This window comes from Euprymna scolopes, chromosome 9 (assembly GCF_053919585.1).
Source record: "Euprymna scolopes isolate OS-2025 chromosome 9, ASM5391958v1, whole genome shotgun sequence".
Classification (NCBI taxonomy): Eukaryota; Metazoa; Mollusca; class Cephalopoda; order Sepiida; family Sepiolidae; genus Euprymna; species Euprymna scolopes.
In genome coordinates, this window is record NC_136490.1 from 161,104,604 (window position 1) to 161,123,217 (window position 18,614).

At 34.6% G+C, this 18,614-nt stretch overlaps 1 protein-coding gene across 4 annotated transcripts in view; it reads left to right on the forward strand.

The window, feature by feature from the left end:
• LOC145284958 (E3 ubiquitin-protein ligase SMURF2-like) overlaps positions 1 to 18,614 on the forward strand; it is a 292,994-nt gene that overhangs the window by 235,685 nt on the left and 38,695 nt on the right. For 2 of the 4 annotated variants that reach the window (XM_080134058.1, XM_080134059.1), the window contains exons 5-7: positions 5,506 to 5,665; positions 7,938 to 8,021; positions 12,001 to 12,407. In XM_080134058.1, the coding sequence (XP_079990184.1) occupies positions 5,506 to 5,665; positions 7,938 to 8,021; positions 12,001 to 12,407 (651 nt within the window). The remainder of the gene's footprint in view (positions 1 to 5,505; positions 5,666 to 7,937; positions 8,022 to 12,000; positions 12,408 to 18,614) is intronic. The other 2 variants (XM_080134060.1, XM_080134061.1) reach the window with 1 other exon arrangement.

Sequence of the window (18,614 nt, forward strand, 5' to 3'; positions counted from 1 at the left end):
ATGAAATATTCTTTGCAATTATATTATTATTTTTTTAATGAAAATATTGAATAAACAATGCTTAATTCAATGATATATTGTTAGTTTGAAAAATTTTTTTTTTTTTTTTCAAATTATATTGATTTCATTAACACAGACTTTAGGAGCTTTTTTCTTTTTTTTGTAATGTTCCTGAAATATAAAAAAAAATTTGGTAATTGTTAATATCTATGATGATTTATTTTTTTGTACTTAACACTATAATTTTAATAAAGGTATTTTTTGTTTACATAAAACATTTTCACTAAGATTTAAAAAAAAATGAATTCGTTATAATGTGTGATCATTAATCAATAATGAAAGTTTAATTGATTGATTTCCTGAATTTTGGCTAATTTTTAAGGGAAGTGTCAAAATATTTATATATTTTAGGGGTGGCAATTGATGTTGCATACCTACTCAATTTTGGGGTAAAAGTAATCCATAGCATTATCATAATGCTTATGGGGTGTTGCCAGCTGGTGGGGGGGGTATAAAAGCTATTATTTAATCTTAAAAGGAAATAAAAACAAAATATTCAACATTTGCCCCTTTGGCAATAGAAAAGACCATTCATCTGGATGTATGCCCCCACCCATCCTCACCTTCCTCCTTCCTTGAAAAAATTTACTACAGATTTAACTGAACTGGGATGGCATCTATCTCACCTCATCACCCCTTCCCAAATATTTCTTGCTTCCCATTGATAGTTGGGAAGAAAAAGTTCTTTTGTATAATACTATTCACTTTATCCCCCCCCTACACACACACACACTGAAACACATCTATAATGTGATCTTCAAATACTACTAAGTTGCAAGTATTTTATGAATGGCTGTTCTGTGGCTTAGCTGTCTAATGGTGTGTGTTTCTCTCTTTCTCTCTCTCTCTCTCTCTCTCTCTCTCTCTCTCTCTCTCACCTGCTTTGCCAGCCATTATCCAAACATACAAGTTGGTTGTCTTAACTCCTAAACAGATTTATGAATGTGAGAAAAGGAGAGATTCACTGTACTTTACTTTGTGTAAGTCTGTCCTGTTGAAGAGATACTCCATTCTTTGCATCTCCACCTCATACTTACTGAGCTTTCTTAGAAAGGACTAAGCCAAGACAGATTCTTATGAACTTATTTATATGGTATCTGTTGTGTACTATCTTTTGCTCTCATATATATATATATATATATATATATATATATATGAGAGCAAGAGATAGCACATATATGTGTGTGTGTAAAAAAACAAAAATGTTATGAAATATTTTAGTAAATAATTAAAAAAAAATTTTTTTTTTAAGACTTTCCATGTAATACACTAGGTATGATACTAATTATCGACACCCATAAAAAATACAAGTGCAAACTAGTAAAATGAAATTAATCCCTCGTAATTTTTACTCTGTATTGACGAGGAAGGATCAGGGTTTAAATCGCATATAAAAATTCTGTATTTTACACTAAATGAAATGGACGAAACTTGACTTGAACGTCACAAAATAATAAAAACATAAAAAATGAGAAAATAACAATGGCGTCTTAAATATACAAAAACCAGGTCTTATAAAACATTAAAAATATAGGGGGAAACAAAACTTGGTACAAATATACATTATATCTTTTTAAAGTGTTTGTTCAATCATTGCACACGTGAAATATAGCAGTAAAAGTCTTACCTTTGGCTTGAAATATTATGAAAAACACATATATAGACATGTATATTAAAAAAAAATGTTCATATTCAAACAGACAACACTTAAAACAATTAACGTCTGGTTTGATTTGGAGCACATTAATTGATAGAATTTCCTTTATTATTAATTTTTAATATCATAATTTTTAGCCCGAGTATTTAAATTATTTTTATTAAATTCCACTTTATTCTAGAAAATATCAATCTTTAATTCCTAAAACTAAGCTTTTTTTTTTTAATCTTAACTAAATCCTTAAATTAACTTTATTAAAAACTTTTCAATTCAAAATTTTAGTATGAACTTATAAACCAAGTCAGATTTTTATTTAATTTTTATTTAATATTAACAGATCATAAAACATGCCGTGCACAAAGAAATTTAATTATCACTTATTGTTTCAGTTACTTGGTTTAGAAATTATATTTTTGTTCTGACAAAAGAAACGAGTAAAGCTACGATTTTTATCAGCAAAGTGCAAATTGATTACTGTATCATTAGTCTTCTATAGAAAAAATTATGTGTTCGATTTCTAAATATATTATTCACTATTCAAAAACAGCATCAATTAAAAAAAATTTTTTTTTAATTAACAGTAAGATTATCTGTTTATTCATAATAAATTTTCAGAGTAAATCTTCCACATTTTTATTTTTTCACAAAAAATTCAATCATTAAAAAAATAAGTAATCATTTTGGAAATCTTAAAATTACATAGGTAAAAAAACTGTCAAATGTAAATAATTTTAATATATTTTATTAAAATTTTATGTGTCTCATTTTTAATTGTATATCAGTTTAATTTCCTTTTTTCTTTTTAAGTCAGTCTAATTTTCACTCCACTGCTTATAACTCATTTCTACAGAAAATGTCTACAAAATAATTTCTCGAGTTTTATATGCAATTTTAAAGTATGGATATAATAAAAGTGACATCGACCACTAATACCTATATCTTTATCTAACCAAACTTTATGACCATATCATATTTTACCATGATGAACATCACCGATAGTCTGAGCTGACATTTATGAGAAATCCAATTCATAAAATGCACAATTACCGAATTTTGGTTCATATAATGCACTAGCACCATGATACAATTTAGATCATTACGAGTTTTACGTCTCTTAGCATCATACTGAAATGAAACTGATGAAATTCTTGCTTGCAATTCATTGAGATCATTCCATGTGCTTCAGTTATCTGTCTCAGTATCAGGCTGACAGAAGGAAAAAGTCTACAATGAAGATCTGAAATACATGCGCAAACTGTATTGTAATCAACTCTGCCGAATCGCTCTGACGCAGATCTGGCGATGATGGGTTATCATAATCTGTAATTACCTGTTTGTATTGTTTTTATTTTTTGCTCAATATTTCAACTATATCGTTGTCAAATTACTGCTGTTCACGCTTGTTGTTATGGGGGCATGCTCTAGGCTATTTGATCTACTTGCAAATTACTATTTCTAAACTTTACAGATACTTAAAACATTTTTTTTTTTTTTAAATTCCTGATGGACCATTTTCTTCATCTTACCAGGGATAATGTGTCACTACATCCGCTTCTTTCCCATTCAGACATTTTATTCTTGCCTGGTGGATTTTGGAGTCATGCATACAGATTTTTACATTTCATTGTGCATCTCGCTCTTCTCATTTGGCCATTGCTATAAGATTCGTGCATATGAGAGCTTTGACTCCAGGATCATCAAGGAAAAAGTTTTGTGTGCCATAAAAATATTTTGCAAAGATCATGATTTCTGTTTTGTAGAACTGGAAGGACTATTGCATTTTCAGTTTGTGTTGAATAATTGCGACATCAACATAGAACTTTGTTGTTTCATCAAGATGATGTCAAGTTGCATGTTGCAAGGAAGACAATAAGATTGAATAATTAGATCGCATGAAAGTTTTGTTGCATTCAGCCTATCCTGTTCAGACGTTGCTTTATCCTGACTATAGTCTATGCTGTTTTTGTAACAGAACATGGATGCGTGTATGGCAGCAACAGCCAACGTATGCGAATACTGGGCCATGTTTAAGGTTACATCATGGTGAGAAAGAAGGAAAGAAAAATATAAAAAAAAAAGGAGAAGAAAAACGTAGACCCTTCATGTTAGAGAAGAGATAAACATGTTACACAGTCCAAAAGCAAGAGGAAAAGATGCATGCTAAACATGACTGGATAAAGACGCAACAGTCTTGTTATACACATTGGAGTACGAGAAGACTTTTGAACAAGAGACAAAGCGTTATTTTGAAAAGTACCTGTAAATAAAGATCTATTGTTTCACTAAAAAAAAAGAGCGAGTCAAATTCTATTATTGTCTTTGTTTCCTTGTGACTGTACACATACAACATGTGGGTTCCATGTGTTGACATGTAACGACTGTTATATTGTTATATTTTGAATCTTTTGATGAAGTTGAAGAATCCTTTCAAAACTAAAATTGTGCTAGTCATTGGTAAAATGCTGTGTATAATGATAATCATTATAGCAAGAAGAGTTGTTTTTGAATTCAAAATCATTTTAACTTTGTGCACAAACTTTTTTCCACAATCAAGTGCCATACAAACTGACATACTGCGAGGTGAGCATCATGTATCCCTGGCATATAAAAAAGCCGATGCAGTAAGCTCCCCTATGTATGCAACACGGCGATATTATGCAATTTTTACACGAGTTGTATGCAATTATGTCTGAAAAAAAAAGGTAAATTTCTAATCTTTAATCATTTATTCCCTATCCTATTTTCAATTTCTTTGATCTTCACAACTAATTTTAATCAAAATATTTCTCGAGTGCAAGAGGATGTGATGTGTGTGTGTGTGGGGGGGGGGGGTAAAAATATTTTTCTTGTTTTATTTTTCTTAAACTATTTTGTTTTGCAACCATTAAAAGAAACTGGCGGTCTTTCCTCACAAACTACACATTTAATATTTACACCTGACAACATTTCTTTAAATAATTTGTTTTCAAAAACTATCTTTTTTTTTATTGAACTCTAAGTCGGAATTTATTAATTTTGTTTTTAGTCTTGTCAATAAGCAAACAAAATGTGTGGTCCTGTTATGATCACTATGACTTAGAACACATTAATTTTTGAACCAGAACTAATGAATGAAGTTTGGACTATTTCTGAGGCATTCCCTTTTTTATCTGGAAGGGGAGGGGGATCAATCTTATTGCTTTTTAGGTACACAAGTATATGATTTGGCTAAAGAATCGTTATCATAAATTTTAGTGTATGTTATAAAAAATAGGAAGAGATTTGCTAATTAGAAGCAGAATATTGTGAGAGAAATTTCACATTTTCTCTGCTGATCACCAAAATTTGTTTTATGTGAACTACCATTAATTTTAACTTTTCGTAGATTCTTCTTTTAGTAAAAAAAAAATGAAATTTCAGAGTGATTTTAGGGTCATTTAGGACAAGGCAAACAATATTTTTGATAAAAAAAAAAATATGATTTTTGTCAGTTTGTGGAATGTGGAGAAAATCAAAACTAATGGAATAGAGGACAGTTGTTTCTGATTAAGATTGAAAAAAAAAATATGAACAAAATATTTTTATCATAATTTAAATGATTTAAAAAAAAAACACTTAGTCTGGGTGCCGTGCAGTTTAATATTACAATTTGAGAAACTAAGTTCTCATGGGACACATTGAAATGATTAAATTCTGCAGCATCCAATTTTATTAAAATGAACATCTGTGTAGAAGTCATGTTCATTCACGGTAATTCTCTCATTTTCTTTTTACCCTAAAATATCGACTTCTTATTTTTTCTTTTTCAGTTCAGCAGTTGGAATTACAGAAAAGAAATGCGGATGACCCTGAACAGTTACGAGGTCAAATCATTATCAGTCTGATATCGCGTGACAAAGGCAACTCTGTACCAGCAAATACTGATACTTCTCCCTCAATAACAAATGATACCAATGAACTTCCTGAAGGGTAGATATTTTCTTTTTTTTTTTTTTCCTACTCATTGAATTATGTTTTATAAGGAGGGGGGGTATTAATATTATCTGCTTCTCTTTCACATATGCCAGGATGGAAGATGTTCTCCAATTCTTTCCTCAGGATGGGTAGCTGAAACATGTTCTTGAAGGACAGCGAAGATGTGTATAACTTTAAATATTCTTTATACACCTTAACTATAATGATATTCATATTTCCTTGCCTGTGAATTTCTTCTGACTAGATCATCTCCAGATGTTGAAATCCATCTATTTAGTAGAATCTTCCCTCCCATATTTCTTTAGTAAAGTCTAAATCATCACTGATTATTGAACTTCAAATCTGTTCTATATGTCACATGACAAAATTAACCAATCAGATCTACAGCAACTAATCTAGCACATATATCATGCCTAATGAGTCAGCAAACCATACATTTCAAAAGTCATATGTAACACTAATGAATAACAAGATCGAGTGCATGACAGACCAATGAAAATACTATTTCAAATGTGGCAGATTGACAAGCGAATAGAACCTTTTGTGAAGAGGTTTATCCATTTGAACGATTTACATAATTTTTTAAATAATTTTAACATTTTTGTTTTCTTGTAATTTCCTTTTGTTTTGAACTTGAAGTGTCTGTAGCTTCTAGAATGTTGTATTAGTTTGTTTTTGATGTCTTCTGTTTTGTTGTGAAAAGGTTTTTTTTTAATATTGTCATATTTGTGTTTTACGTTTTGTATATAATCTTGTTATTATCACTAAAACCTGTTTTTTTTTGTTTTTCATGTGAAAAAAACAGTGCTTTTTTTGTAATCTCTTAATCAACTATTTCCGAATAAATCGTTCTCTTGTAGTTAACCAAAATTTTATTTTTACTGTTTTTCTTTTTTTTCTTTATTAAGCCATGGTCATAAAAACCTTATTAGCAAAAGACAGAGACTACTTTGCTAATTAGGGAATGCATAAAACTTAGGAACATCACGATAGTTAGACAATACGGAACTCCGATGACACTACATGTTCATTCACACAATTCTGAAGCAGCACGTTCAGTAACTGCAGAACACAATGCAAAAGGAGATCGATGGTACATCTCTGAGTAACCACTGGTGTGATTATGCAGTCGGTCTAATGTGTATATCACTGCAGGTTTGGTCTGTTCAGCCACAGCACAGGAAAATATTTTAGCATTGTGTTGGGACAAAAACCATGAAAATAATCTGTAAGCAACAGATGCTACTGTCACATTTTAGTGAGTAGACAGCATATCTAATACAAACAGATCATATACTCCAGGGGGAACAGGGTTACGGCAGGGAATAAGTAGTATATATCTGATAGTACGACATTGTAGATGCTCAAGAGAATCGAAGAACACATGCTACCTCTCGCAAACATTAGGGACCCGCATTCCAAGTGGAGATGAATTGTAAAGCCTAGTCAGTTATCTAAAAAAAAAAAAAAAAAAAAAAAAAAAAAAATTAATGTGAACACAGAGTTATTTAAAAAAAATCTAAACAATGATACCAAATTTATTTTGGTGACGCAATCAACCACTGAATTATTCGGGTTAAACGTTTGTTGGAAATTAGAAAATTTGATATCTTGTGTGCTATTCAACCAGAAACCAATCTTCACAATATGTAACAAAAAATGCAGACTTTGAGCAAATGAAAAATCCTTACAAATGTATCATGCCATCTTGTGGTAGATATAAATTAATCTTAATGGAAACCATAATTATTAAATCAAGCCAACTTAAATATTTGATAAAATTCTGTTATTTCTCTAAAAAAAATGTGATAAAATGAAATGAAAATGCAGCTTTCACTGTTCATATAAGATTTATTTCAACAGCTAACACATTGAATTTACATATTATTCACAGTAGAAATTTAGATTTTTCTGTTGATGGTAAATCAATAAAACGCTTGATACACAATTGTTTTAATATTTGAACAAAATCTGTTCTCGCTGAGATTACATATTACAGTAATTCCTAACATTTATATTTATCAAATACTGTTTGAGATTGTGTCTCTGACATTTTGCCAATAAACAGAAACACTTTTGTTTGCTTGGCATTTAAATGAAAATCTAACTCTTTTCTATTTTTTTTTTTTAAATCTTATTAATAAAAAAAAAAGCAAGTTCTTAAAATTCTAATTGCATCTTTTAACTGCAATTGTTAAATGTCAAAAAGCAAAAGCACAAAATAATTTGCCATCTTCAATTTTGTTGTCTTGTTTTTCTGCTTCAGCTGGGAGGAGAGAAGAACTGCAAATGGCAGAATCCATTTTGTGAATCATGTTACTAGAACTACGCAATGGGAGCGACCGACCAGGTAACAGATACAAAAACAGATATAGATGTTTATTTGCACTCGTCAAAGCAAAATTTAATCCGTTATTTCTGTGGGGTGGGGGGTTAAGTGTTATTCAAATAGATTTTTGGCATTAATATTCTTTTTAAAATTTATCAACAAAATTTATCAACAGAATCTTAGTTTAATTTTCATTTGTCGTGTAACGTCTGAAACTTAATATCAGTAAAATTATCTTCTGCAATTTATGAGAGGATTGTCATAATAAATATTCGTGTCAGTTAACATATCCATGAAAAGTTTAAAGAATAAGAAATTGTTTTGTCTACATAACAAAGGTTGTCAATAATAGCATCTACTTTTCAGAAGAGAATACACCCCCCCCCACACACACACACGTCAGATTTTGCAGCAAAAAATGAATCTTAAGTCCTAATTGCCCTGGGTGAGATAATATTGATTATTTTCACTCTTTGAGGAATTCAACAATCAGTTATTTAAAAATAGAAAGTGGAATCAGCAAATTGACTTTTATAATCACCTTCAGATTAACATATAATATGCCTTGTCTGATTATGAGAATTTGAAATCATATTCAAAAAGTGATGTATGAAAGATTTCTCTAAAATATCAATGTTACAAACTTCTGTTGCTGATTTATATAGCTCAGACTGATGATCATTGACAAGAAAGCAAAAACTTCAAATATGAAGTATTATATTTGTGGCATGTCTATTTACTTTGTTGTGTTTGTGTATAACTCCTCTTGACCAGTTCTGTTAAGTACACGGAAAATCTTTTTTTTTTTTTTTATTAATTTGTCATGTTTATATGCTCTTAGATTTTAACAATACTTCTCTTATGAATGTTCTAAGATCATCTTAGGATTCTACTTTATTAAAAATGAACCTGCTTTTATGGGATGTTTTATTTAAGTAATGTGGGAGTTTGTATTTATTAGTACAAACAATTCTGATTATAATATGGAAACTTTTTTCCACCTATGACAACTTGTAACTTCAACCTATAACCTTTTTGTGGTACGCCAGTAATCATTCCACGTCACACTAAAGTGATGAGACATAGTGGTTGGAAACTGAAATTACTTCTTTTTTTTTTTTTTTGGTAGTTGTTCCAAAGTAAAGTTTATTCTGTGTCTACAATCATGGATATTTGACTTGTATATAATTTTTTTTTTTTTTTTTTTTTTTACTAAATCTGAAAATGGCAAAAAGAGAAAAGCTCTTATTCATATATTATGGTAGTTCTAATTTTTTTTTTTTTTTTATGTATGAATATTTTATAACCATTAAGTATTTGGTGACTGTGCTTGAAATCTTCAAACTATTCATTTGTCAATATTGATTTTTAAAAATCAATTTTTTCTATTGATCATTTTGAGTTTAGGTTTCCGTAGTGCATCTTTTCTTTTCTGGTTGAAAGACAGAAATCAATATTTTATTAATTTAATTGTTGCATTCATTTTTATTGTGGAAGTCAATTTGAGAATAAATTGTCATTTCTACAAGAAGTAATCAATCAGTCCATTTTGGCTCATGGGCATTCATTCTTCCACAATTGCTGACCCATTTACCTTGATTTCAATTTAAGAATTGTCAATTTAGCATTGAAAATGAATTGGAGGTAGGGACTGATTCCATCTTTTCCACTTTTTAAAAACTAGAGAACAAAGCAGCATGTGAATTGTGAAATAGGTTGGTGTTTTAGAGAACAAAGCCATTTTAACCACAATGGTTAAATAATCAATTGTTAACTATTCTGCTCTTTTTTCCGGGGTTAAATTCAACACTTCTGTCAAATCTTGCTATTCCCAAATCTGAATCAACTTAGTCTCTGAAAAACAAGTTCTTTATTCAAACTGGCAGCATCTTATTTGCACATGAGATTATGATAAATCTCATCACTTCACAAGATTGCTATTATATAAATAGAAACAGTAGTTTTGGGGATTTTTTTTTGCTGCCACCAGACACTACAAGCTGCACAAGATCAGGTTTGTACCAATTTTTAAGGCATTTAATCATAATCTGAATGGTTTTTTTAAATGAGTAACACACCAGGAGAGACTTTAATCATGCTTGGTGTAAACATGTCCGTAAAACTAAGGAATGAAAGCAGACATGGCAGAACCACAAGAAGACTAAATTAGTTTGTATTGCTATGAATACAATATGTTGTCATGTATTGCTGGTATGCTTAAAAGAATGGCGAAAAATACTTATAAAAACGTAAAGGTATACTTTTATTATTCAGATGTGGCAAGTCAGTGAGCTGTGAGCATAATACTTAAAGAACATTGGTGTCTCAAATTTGCTGACCAGACACTTTTGATATCAATTCAAGCTGGTCAATATAACATTTCGGACATCTACATGTCTTCAAATGCTATGCCCATTCTAGGATTTCACTCAATATAGCCAGGATGCCTACAAGAAATGGCTTCCAAGGTCTCCTTTACAGGTGTCTGCCTCAAACAGCTAGATTTTATACGTCTGCCTAAGTATCTCCATATCAATCAGCCAGGTGTTAATTCTTTCGGCCTGACCTTATATTCAACACAGTAAATATAAAGACCTTTTCTTTTAAGTTATTTATGTAAATATCTTGTATTTTTTACATGGCGTGTTCTACTTGGTTTGGTTTTTTGAAATAAATTTGAATTTGAGTATTCTCACATTTTATTTTTTCAATATTGAAAAACATTTAATACTTGAAAATATATGCATGCTTGTGTAACTCTGAATTGCATGAATTTATACCTGCTTTGCCTAAAACTCCTGCACAAGCCATTTTTATAGTCAACCGTTCCATGGGAGATAACTCTCACTGTGCTCACTTAATGCCTTAATGTTTTCCATGCTGACATATCTTAGGTGGCTTTTAGAAATTGACTTCCAAATTAACCTTTCTCTAAGTTAGGTATTTATCTTTCACATCATCATTCTATGTTTCCCTTGGCCTTCTCATGCCAACTGACCCTTCTACTGCAACTGAACCAGACACTCTCCTCCATTCTTTCATTTTGACTAAGCCAATAAAGTTTTGCATATGGTCACGTTTAACTTTACTTTGATGTCATCAGATTTAATCTTGTCTTTAATACTTGCATTACACAACTATTTATCATTCTTATATCATTTCTCTCCATGCAACACATATCTTCAATTCTTATTGGTCATATTTCACTACCATATAGCACTGTGCACATGCCTGATAGATTGTTCACTTGATTGACAATGTTTTGTTGGTTAGTAATTGCAGAAGTTCCCTCAACCTCATCTATCCACATTTAACTTTTGGCTGCTTGTTAAGATACAGTCAACAGATTGATTTTTTTTTTTTTTTTTTTTTAATAGTTTTAAGCAAAAACAATATTATGTACGCAATTGTCATGCCGAAAATAGTAATATATCCAAAAATTACGAAAAAGCAAGTAGAAAGTTATTTCTGCTTAAAAGTAATTTTTATGGAAAATTGGGTAAAATCGCATTTTTCTTGGACGTTATAGACAGTAAGAGTCTAGATGCAAGGGACATAACTCTGAAACGAATATTTTACATTAGTTACATGGTTGTAATATTTGTTGTCTTTAGTGATAGACTTTTTTACGAAAATACAATAGCAGTTGTTTTACTTAATGAATTTTCCTAATTTTTGGATATATTACTATTTTCGACATGACAAGTACGTAATATGGTTTTTACTTAAAACAATATATTAAAAAGATCGATTTGTCGACTATATTTTAACAAGCACCAACCTTTGCTATCAAACCAACACCAACTCCTTCCTGTGCTCCAATAGTATTACTTAAAAGCAATAAAATTTCTGGCCAACCTCCATCACATCACCATTAAAATACACTTTCTCTGCATCTTGATTTCTTTAGTTCCATGGTTTTACACTTCTTATGCATAAAATATTTATTCTCTCTCAAAATAGAAACTTTAGTTTTTTTTTTTCTTTTCTTTTTTTATAGACCTGCATCGGAAACCCCATCCAATCGTTTTTCAACTGCTGTGATCCCCGATGCACCCTCTGCAGAAGAAGACCTTGCTAACGGTAGCTCAGCCAATAGCACTAGTATTACTACTACTAGTAGTAGTAGTAGTAATAATAAAAACAATAACAGCAGAAGCAGTATAAGCGGCAGCAGCAGCAACAATATCAGTGGCAGCAGCAGCAATCATCATAATCATGGCACAACACCATCATCATCATCAGGCAGTGGAAACAACAGTGGCAGCAGCAGCAACAACAACAGTAGTAGTAGTAGCAGCAGTAATAACAGTTCGGGTATGTTCTCCAGAAGACGGTCAACACGGCATCGAAATTACTTGAATAGATCCCAGCTTCATAATGCTGTCGAACTGCCTGGAGGATATGGTTAGTACGCCACTTGTACTACTACTACGATTTAATATGCAAAGTTATAAGCCAAATTAGGTGTGCCCCTTTGAAGAGTCTGTGTACAGAAACAAAACATGCATTCACATAGTGCCGGCGCAAGGGTTCATCCCTCCTAAGTTCCAAGTTTTGTTTAGAATATCAAACTTCCCAACTACTTGTTATAATCTAACCAATATGTTAAAAATCAAAAAATCATCCAATTTTATTTTCAGCAATTATTTTTTATAAAGCACTAGATCGCTTATGATTATTATGGTTAGTATTTGTTATATTATTAAATATTTAATTTGACATTGGTTGATTATGTTTTTATAAAGATTTTAAAGTGAAAAGATTTCACAAAGTCAAAATGCATTTTCTCTCTCCCTCAATGTGATCTCATTACAAACCCACATTTCCCTACTTCCCCTTACCTTCTTTCCTCTCTCTCCTCTTCCCTTCTCTCTTTCATTTTTTTTATCCTCCAAACAAGGCGTATTGTGACTTGGACATAAATGGCTATTTGGAATCATATATAACAGGGCACTGTGAGGAGTTAAGTAGTGAGAGATGTTTATTCACATTACATTTAAACTTCTACATGTCAGTGCAGTCAGGGAAACAGGGAGGAATTATAAAGTCTGACAGTCCCAGGGAAGAAACTATTAAAGTAGAAGGCTTTCTGGCATCTAGGGACCTCCACAATGAAGGGGTGTAATTTTGCTGCTTGTCAGTTTAGTTGTATGTACATCAAGAGGGCACAAGTGCTATCATTTCATCAGAGCACATTACATTAAAATACTTGTAAAACAGGCATAAGGGTGTAACGTTGCAGCAATGGGACATCGATTAAAGCTTGGCTGATAATATGGGACCTATAAGATTTGAGATTCTTTTTTGGACTCTGTCCAAGAGGGAGAAACTAATCATAGATGCACTAGCCCAGATGTGGCAACAATATTCTACATAGGGACGAATGGTAGCTTTGTAGAGATAGCATGGTAGAGAGATCTCACCTTCTTTGCAGCAGCCTTGCTAATGTCTTCAATGTATTAGTTGCAATTTGTGTTGACTGAATGTTAAGCTGACAAGTTTGAATGATGAGCTCTCAGATGGGTGTTATTTGTCATGTCAATTCAGGTTTTTTGTAATTGTTAAAGGAAGGAAGCTTAATCTTAATAATGAACTTACGCTCCCATTCCACCCTCAATTGAAGGCCATTTTCTGAGGTTTATGTCATTGCTTGTGATATGTGTGTAAATTTGTTTTCATCATGTCTATTATAAAGCATGGTGCCATAAGCAAACTAACTAGGTCTACTCCACAAGATATCTAGCTATGGTATAGCTGGAAATGTCTCCTCAATTATTAAATCATTTCTCTCTAATAGGTTCATAAGAGTAGCGGTTGATGGGTAGAAATCAAAAGCTCACAGTATTAATGCTGGAGTCCTTCAGGGGTCCATCTTTGGCCCAACTCTCTTCCTGATCTACATCAGTAATCGCCCAAATCACGTCCTAAGATCATTTGTAGACATTTATACTGACAATACTACCGTCTATGGCAACACTTCCAAGGCTGTAAATGACCAAATTCTCTTTGATTCTCTCTCCTCTTATCTTGAGCACATGGTGCAATGAGGAAAAAGGTGGCTGGTTACTTTTAATGCATCAAAAACCAAGCTTCTACCTTTACATCATCAACACTTTGATCCCCGTCTGGCATCAATTGAAATGAATGCCTCTTGTCTTGAGGAGGCTCCATGTTTTGACAAGCTTCTTGGTCTGACTTTTACTCCTGTTCTGAAATGGAAAACATACATCAAATCTGTTGCTAAGGTCACTGGAAAAATGGTGAGATCATTCTACTGCTCCAGTAGATATCTCACTGCCGATGCAATTCTCTACCTATATAAGAGCCAAGTACGTCCAAGGATGGAGTACTGTTGCCACATCTGGGCAGAAGTTGCTAGAAGCAATTTGTCCTGCCTTGACAAAGTTCAAAATAGACTTTGTAGCCTAGTAGAAATGCCCTTTTCTCTTCTCTGTAACTTCTTTCCCATAGAAGAGACATTGCAAACCTGTCTCTGTTTTATTATTATTATGGCAAATGCTCGTTTGAGTGCCAATCTATGGTCCTCCCTCTCCAAACTTTCACGAAAAACACTTGTCTAGCTGAAATCACTATCAATAACTTCCCCCCACTTTTTATCAGTGCCTAAACCTAAACGTAGATTCCATGAACAAAACTTCTTTCTTAGAAATGTACGTCTATGAAACTCTCTTCCATTTCCCTGCTTTCCAGCTGATTACAATATGGTCGTTTTCAAGTCTAACGTAAACAAGTTCTTGATGAACCGTCCCCTTAAGTAATCCAATTTACCAAATTTCCACTACTAGCAATTACTATGATATTGTCCTATTGACTACCGTACACTCAATAACTCTTATCCTCGAGTGGCTTCTGGGCCTTGATAAGCAGCGACTCCTTTGCAAAAAAAAAAAATTGATTTTGTTAAGCATTTATCCAGAAACACTTTATGATTGAATTTTCACTTTACTATAAATTTTCCAGAAATCATGAGTTTTTAATTTCTGTGACTATTTCACTTTGACAATGATTTTTTTAGCATAAAACTTTTGTCTATTTGTATTTCGCTTATGGTAAATGAATCTGAAGAATACATGTTGCCTTTGCACAATGACAGCTGCACGTTGAAGCAAACAAGAATGGGCATTTTTCGTGTGGAAATATTTTTCTTTCTATCTCTTTCCGCACTTCTCTCTCCTTTCATCTTTTTCCCCCCTTTCTCACTCCCTACCTCCTTTCCCCCCCTTTCTCTCCTTTTCCCCCTTTTCCCCATTTCTCTCTCCCTCCCCCTTTTCCCCCTTTCTCTCTCCCTCCCTCCTTTTCCCCTTTCTCTCTCCCTCCCTCCTTTTCCCCCTTTCTCTCTCCCTCCCTCCTTTTCCCCCTTTCTCTCTCCCTCCCTCCTTTTCCCCCCTTTCTCTCTCCCTACCTCCTTTCCCCCCTTTCTCTCCTTTCCCCCTTTTTCCCCCTTTCTCTCTCCCTCCCTCCTTTTCCCCTTTCTCTCTCCCTCCCTCCTTTTCCCCCTTTCCTCCCTCCCTCCCTCCTTTTCCCCCTTTCTCTCTCCCTACCTCCTTTTCCCCCTTTCTCTCCTTTTCCCCTTTCCTCTCTCCCTCCCTCCTTTTCCCCCTTTCTCTCTCCCCTCCCTCCTTTTCCTCCCTTTCTCTCTCCCTCCCTCCTTTTCTCCGCCTTTCTCTTTCCCTACCTCCTTTTCCCCCTTTCTCTCTCTCTCCCCTCCTTTTTCCCCCTTTCCTCTCTCCCTCCCTCCTTTTTCCCCCCTTTCTCTCTCCCTCCCTCCTTTCTCCCCCCTTTCTCTCTCCCTACCTCCTTTTCCCCCCTTTCTCTCTCTCCCTACCTCCTTTTCCCCCTCCTTTCCCCCCTTTCTCTCTCCCTTACCATCCTTTTCCCCCCTTTCTCTCTCCCTACCTCCTTTTCCCCCCTTTCTCTCTCCCTACCTCCTTTTCCCCCCTTTCTCTCTCCCTACCTCCTTTTCCCCCTTTCTCTCCTTTTCCCCCTTTTCCCCCTTTCTCTCTCCCTCCCTCCTTTTTCCCCTTTCTCTCTCCCTCCCTCCTTTTTCCCCTTTCTCTCTCCCTCCCTCCTTTTCCCTTTCTCTCTCCCTCCCTCCTTTTCCCCCTTTCTCTCTCCCTCCCCCCTTTTCCCCCTTTCTATCTCCCTCCCTCCTTTTCCCCCTTTCTCTCTCCCCTCCCTCCTTTTCCCCCCCTTTCTCTCTCTCTCCCTCTTTTTCTCCCTTTCTCTCTCCCTCCCACCTTTTCCCCTTTCTCTCTCCCTCCCTCCTTTTCCCCCTTTCTCTCTCCCTCCCTCCTTTTCCCCCTTTCTCTCTCTCTCCCTCCTTTTCCCCTTTCTCTCTCCCTCCCTCCTTTTCCCCCTTTCTCTCTCCCTCCCTCCTTTTCCCCCTTTCTCTCTCCCTCCCTCCTTTTCCCCCTTTCTCTCTCCCTCCCTCCTTTTCCCCCTTTCTCTCTCCCTCCCTCCTTTTCCCCCTTTCTCTCTCCCTCCCTCCTTTTCCCCCTTTCTCTCTCCCTCCCTTCTTTTCCCACTTTCTCTCTCCCTCGTTTACTTCTCTCTCTCTCTCTCTTTCACCCTCGTTTACTTCTCTCTCTCTTTCTCCCTCGTTTACTTCTCTCTCTCTTTCTCCCTCGTTTACTTCTCTCTCTCTTTCTCCCTCGTTTACTTCTCTCTTTCTCCCTCGTTTACTTCTCTCTCTCTCTCTCTTTCTCCCTCGTTTACTTCTCTCTCTCTCTCTCTTTCTCCCTCGTTTACTTCTCTCTCTCTCTCTCTTTCTCCCTCGTTTACTTCTCTCTCTCTCTCTCTTTCTCCCTCGTTTACTTCTCTCTCTCTCTCTCTTTCTCCCTCGTTTACTTCTCTCTCTCTCTTTCTCCCTCGTTTACTTCTCTCTCTCTCTCTTTCTCCCTCGTTTACTTCTCTCTCTCTCTTTCTCCCTCGTTTACTTCTCTCTCTCTCTTTCTCCCTCGTTTACTTCTCTCTCTCTCTCTTTCTCCCTCGTTTACTTCTCTCTCTCTCTTTCTCCCTCGTTTACTTCTCTCTCTCTCTTTCTCCCTCGTTTACTTCTCTCTCTCTCTTTCTCCCTCGTTTACTTCTCTCTCTCTCTTTCTCCCTCGTTTACTTCTCTCTCTCTCTTTCTCCCTCGTTTACTTCTCTCTCTCTCTTTCTCTCTCGTTTACTTCTCTCTCTCTCTTTCTCCCTCGTTTACTTCTCTCTCTCTCTTTCTCCCTCGTTTACTTCTCTCTCTCTCTTTCTCCCTCGTTTACTTCTCTCTCTCTCTTTCTCCCTCGTTTACTTCTCTCTCTCTCTCTTTCTCCCTCGTTTACTTCTCTCTCTTTCTCCCTCGTTTACTTCTCTCTCTTTCTCCCTCGTTTACTTCTCTCTCTCTCTTTCTCCCTCGTTTACTTCTCTCTCTCTCTCTTTCTCCCTCGTTTACTTCTCTCTCTCTCTCTTTCTCCCTCGTTTACTTCTCTCTCTCTCTCTTTCTCCCTCGTTTACTTCTCTCTCTCTCTCTTTCTCCCTCGTTTACTTCTCTCTCTCTCTTTCTCTATCCCTCGTTTTTTCTCTCTCTCTCTTTCTCTATCCCTCGTTTTTTCTCTCTCTCTTTCTCTATCCCTCATTTTATCTCTCTCTCTATCTCTATCCCTCATTTTATCTCTCTCTCATTCTCTATCCCTCATTTTATCTCTCTCTCTTTCTCTATCCCTCATTTTATCTCTCTCTCTTTCTCTATCCCTCATTTTATCTCTCTCTCTTTCTCTATCCCTCATTTTATCTCTCTCTCTTTCTCTATCCCTCATTTTATCTCTCTCTCTTTCTCTATCCCTCATTTTATCTCTCTCTCTTTCTCTATCCCTCATTTTATCTCTCTCTCTTTCTCTATCCCTCATTTTATCTCTCTCTCTTTCTCTATCCCTCATTTTATCTCTCTCTCTTTGTCTCCTCCCAATATTTCTGTGTTTTTATCCCCCCAATATTTGTGTTTTTATCCCCCCAATATTTGTGTTTTTATCCCCCCATTATTTCTGTCTTTTTTTCCCCCCCATTATTTCTGTCTTTTTCTCCCCCCCATTATTTCTGTCTTTTTATCCCCCCATTATTTCTGTCTTTTTATCCCCCCATTATTTCTGTCTTTTTATCCCCCCATTATTTCTGTCTTTTTCTCCCCCCCATTATTTCTGTCTTTTTCTCCCCCCCATTATTTCTGTCTTTTTCTCCCCCCCATTATTTCTGTCTTTTTCTGCCCCATTATTTCTGTCTTTTTATCCCCCCATTATTTCTGTCTTTTTATCCCCCCAATATTTCTGTCCTTTTCTCCCCCCAATATTTCTGTCCTTTTCTCCCCCCAATATTTCTGTCCTTTTCTCCCCCCAATATTTCTGTCTTTTTCTCTCCCCAATATTTCACTCTCTCATTCTCTCTTTTTTTTTCTTTTTTTTTTTTTTTTTTTTTTGTTTACCTTGTTACTGTTAAAAGCTCTTCTACATACTTTTTCCAATGACATTTTAAACAAGAGACAAAAAATAAAACTAAGGAAATTTAAAGAGCATTTCGACACCTCGATCCCATAGAAGGCTTCGACAATCCTCACTCTAGTTG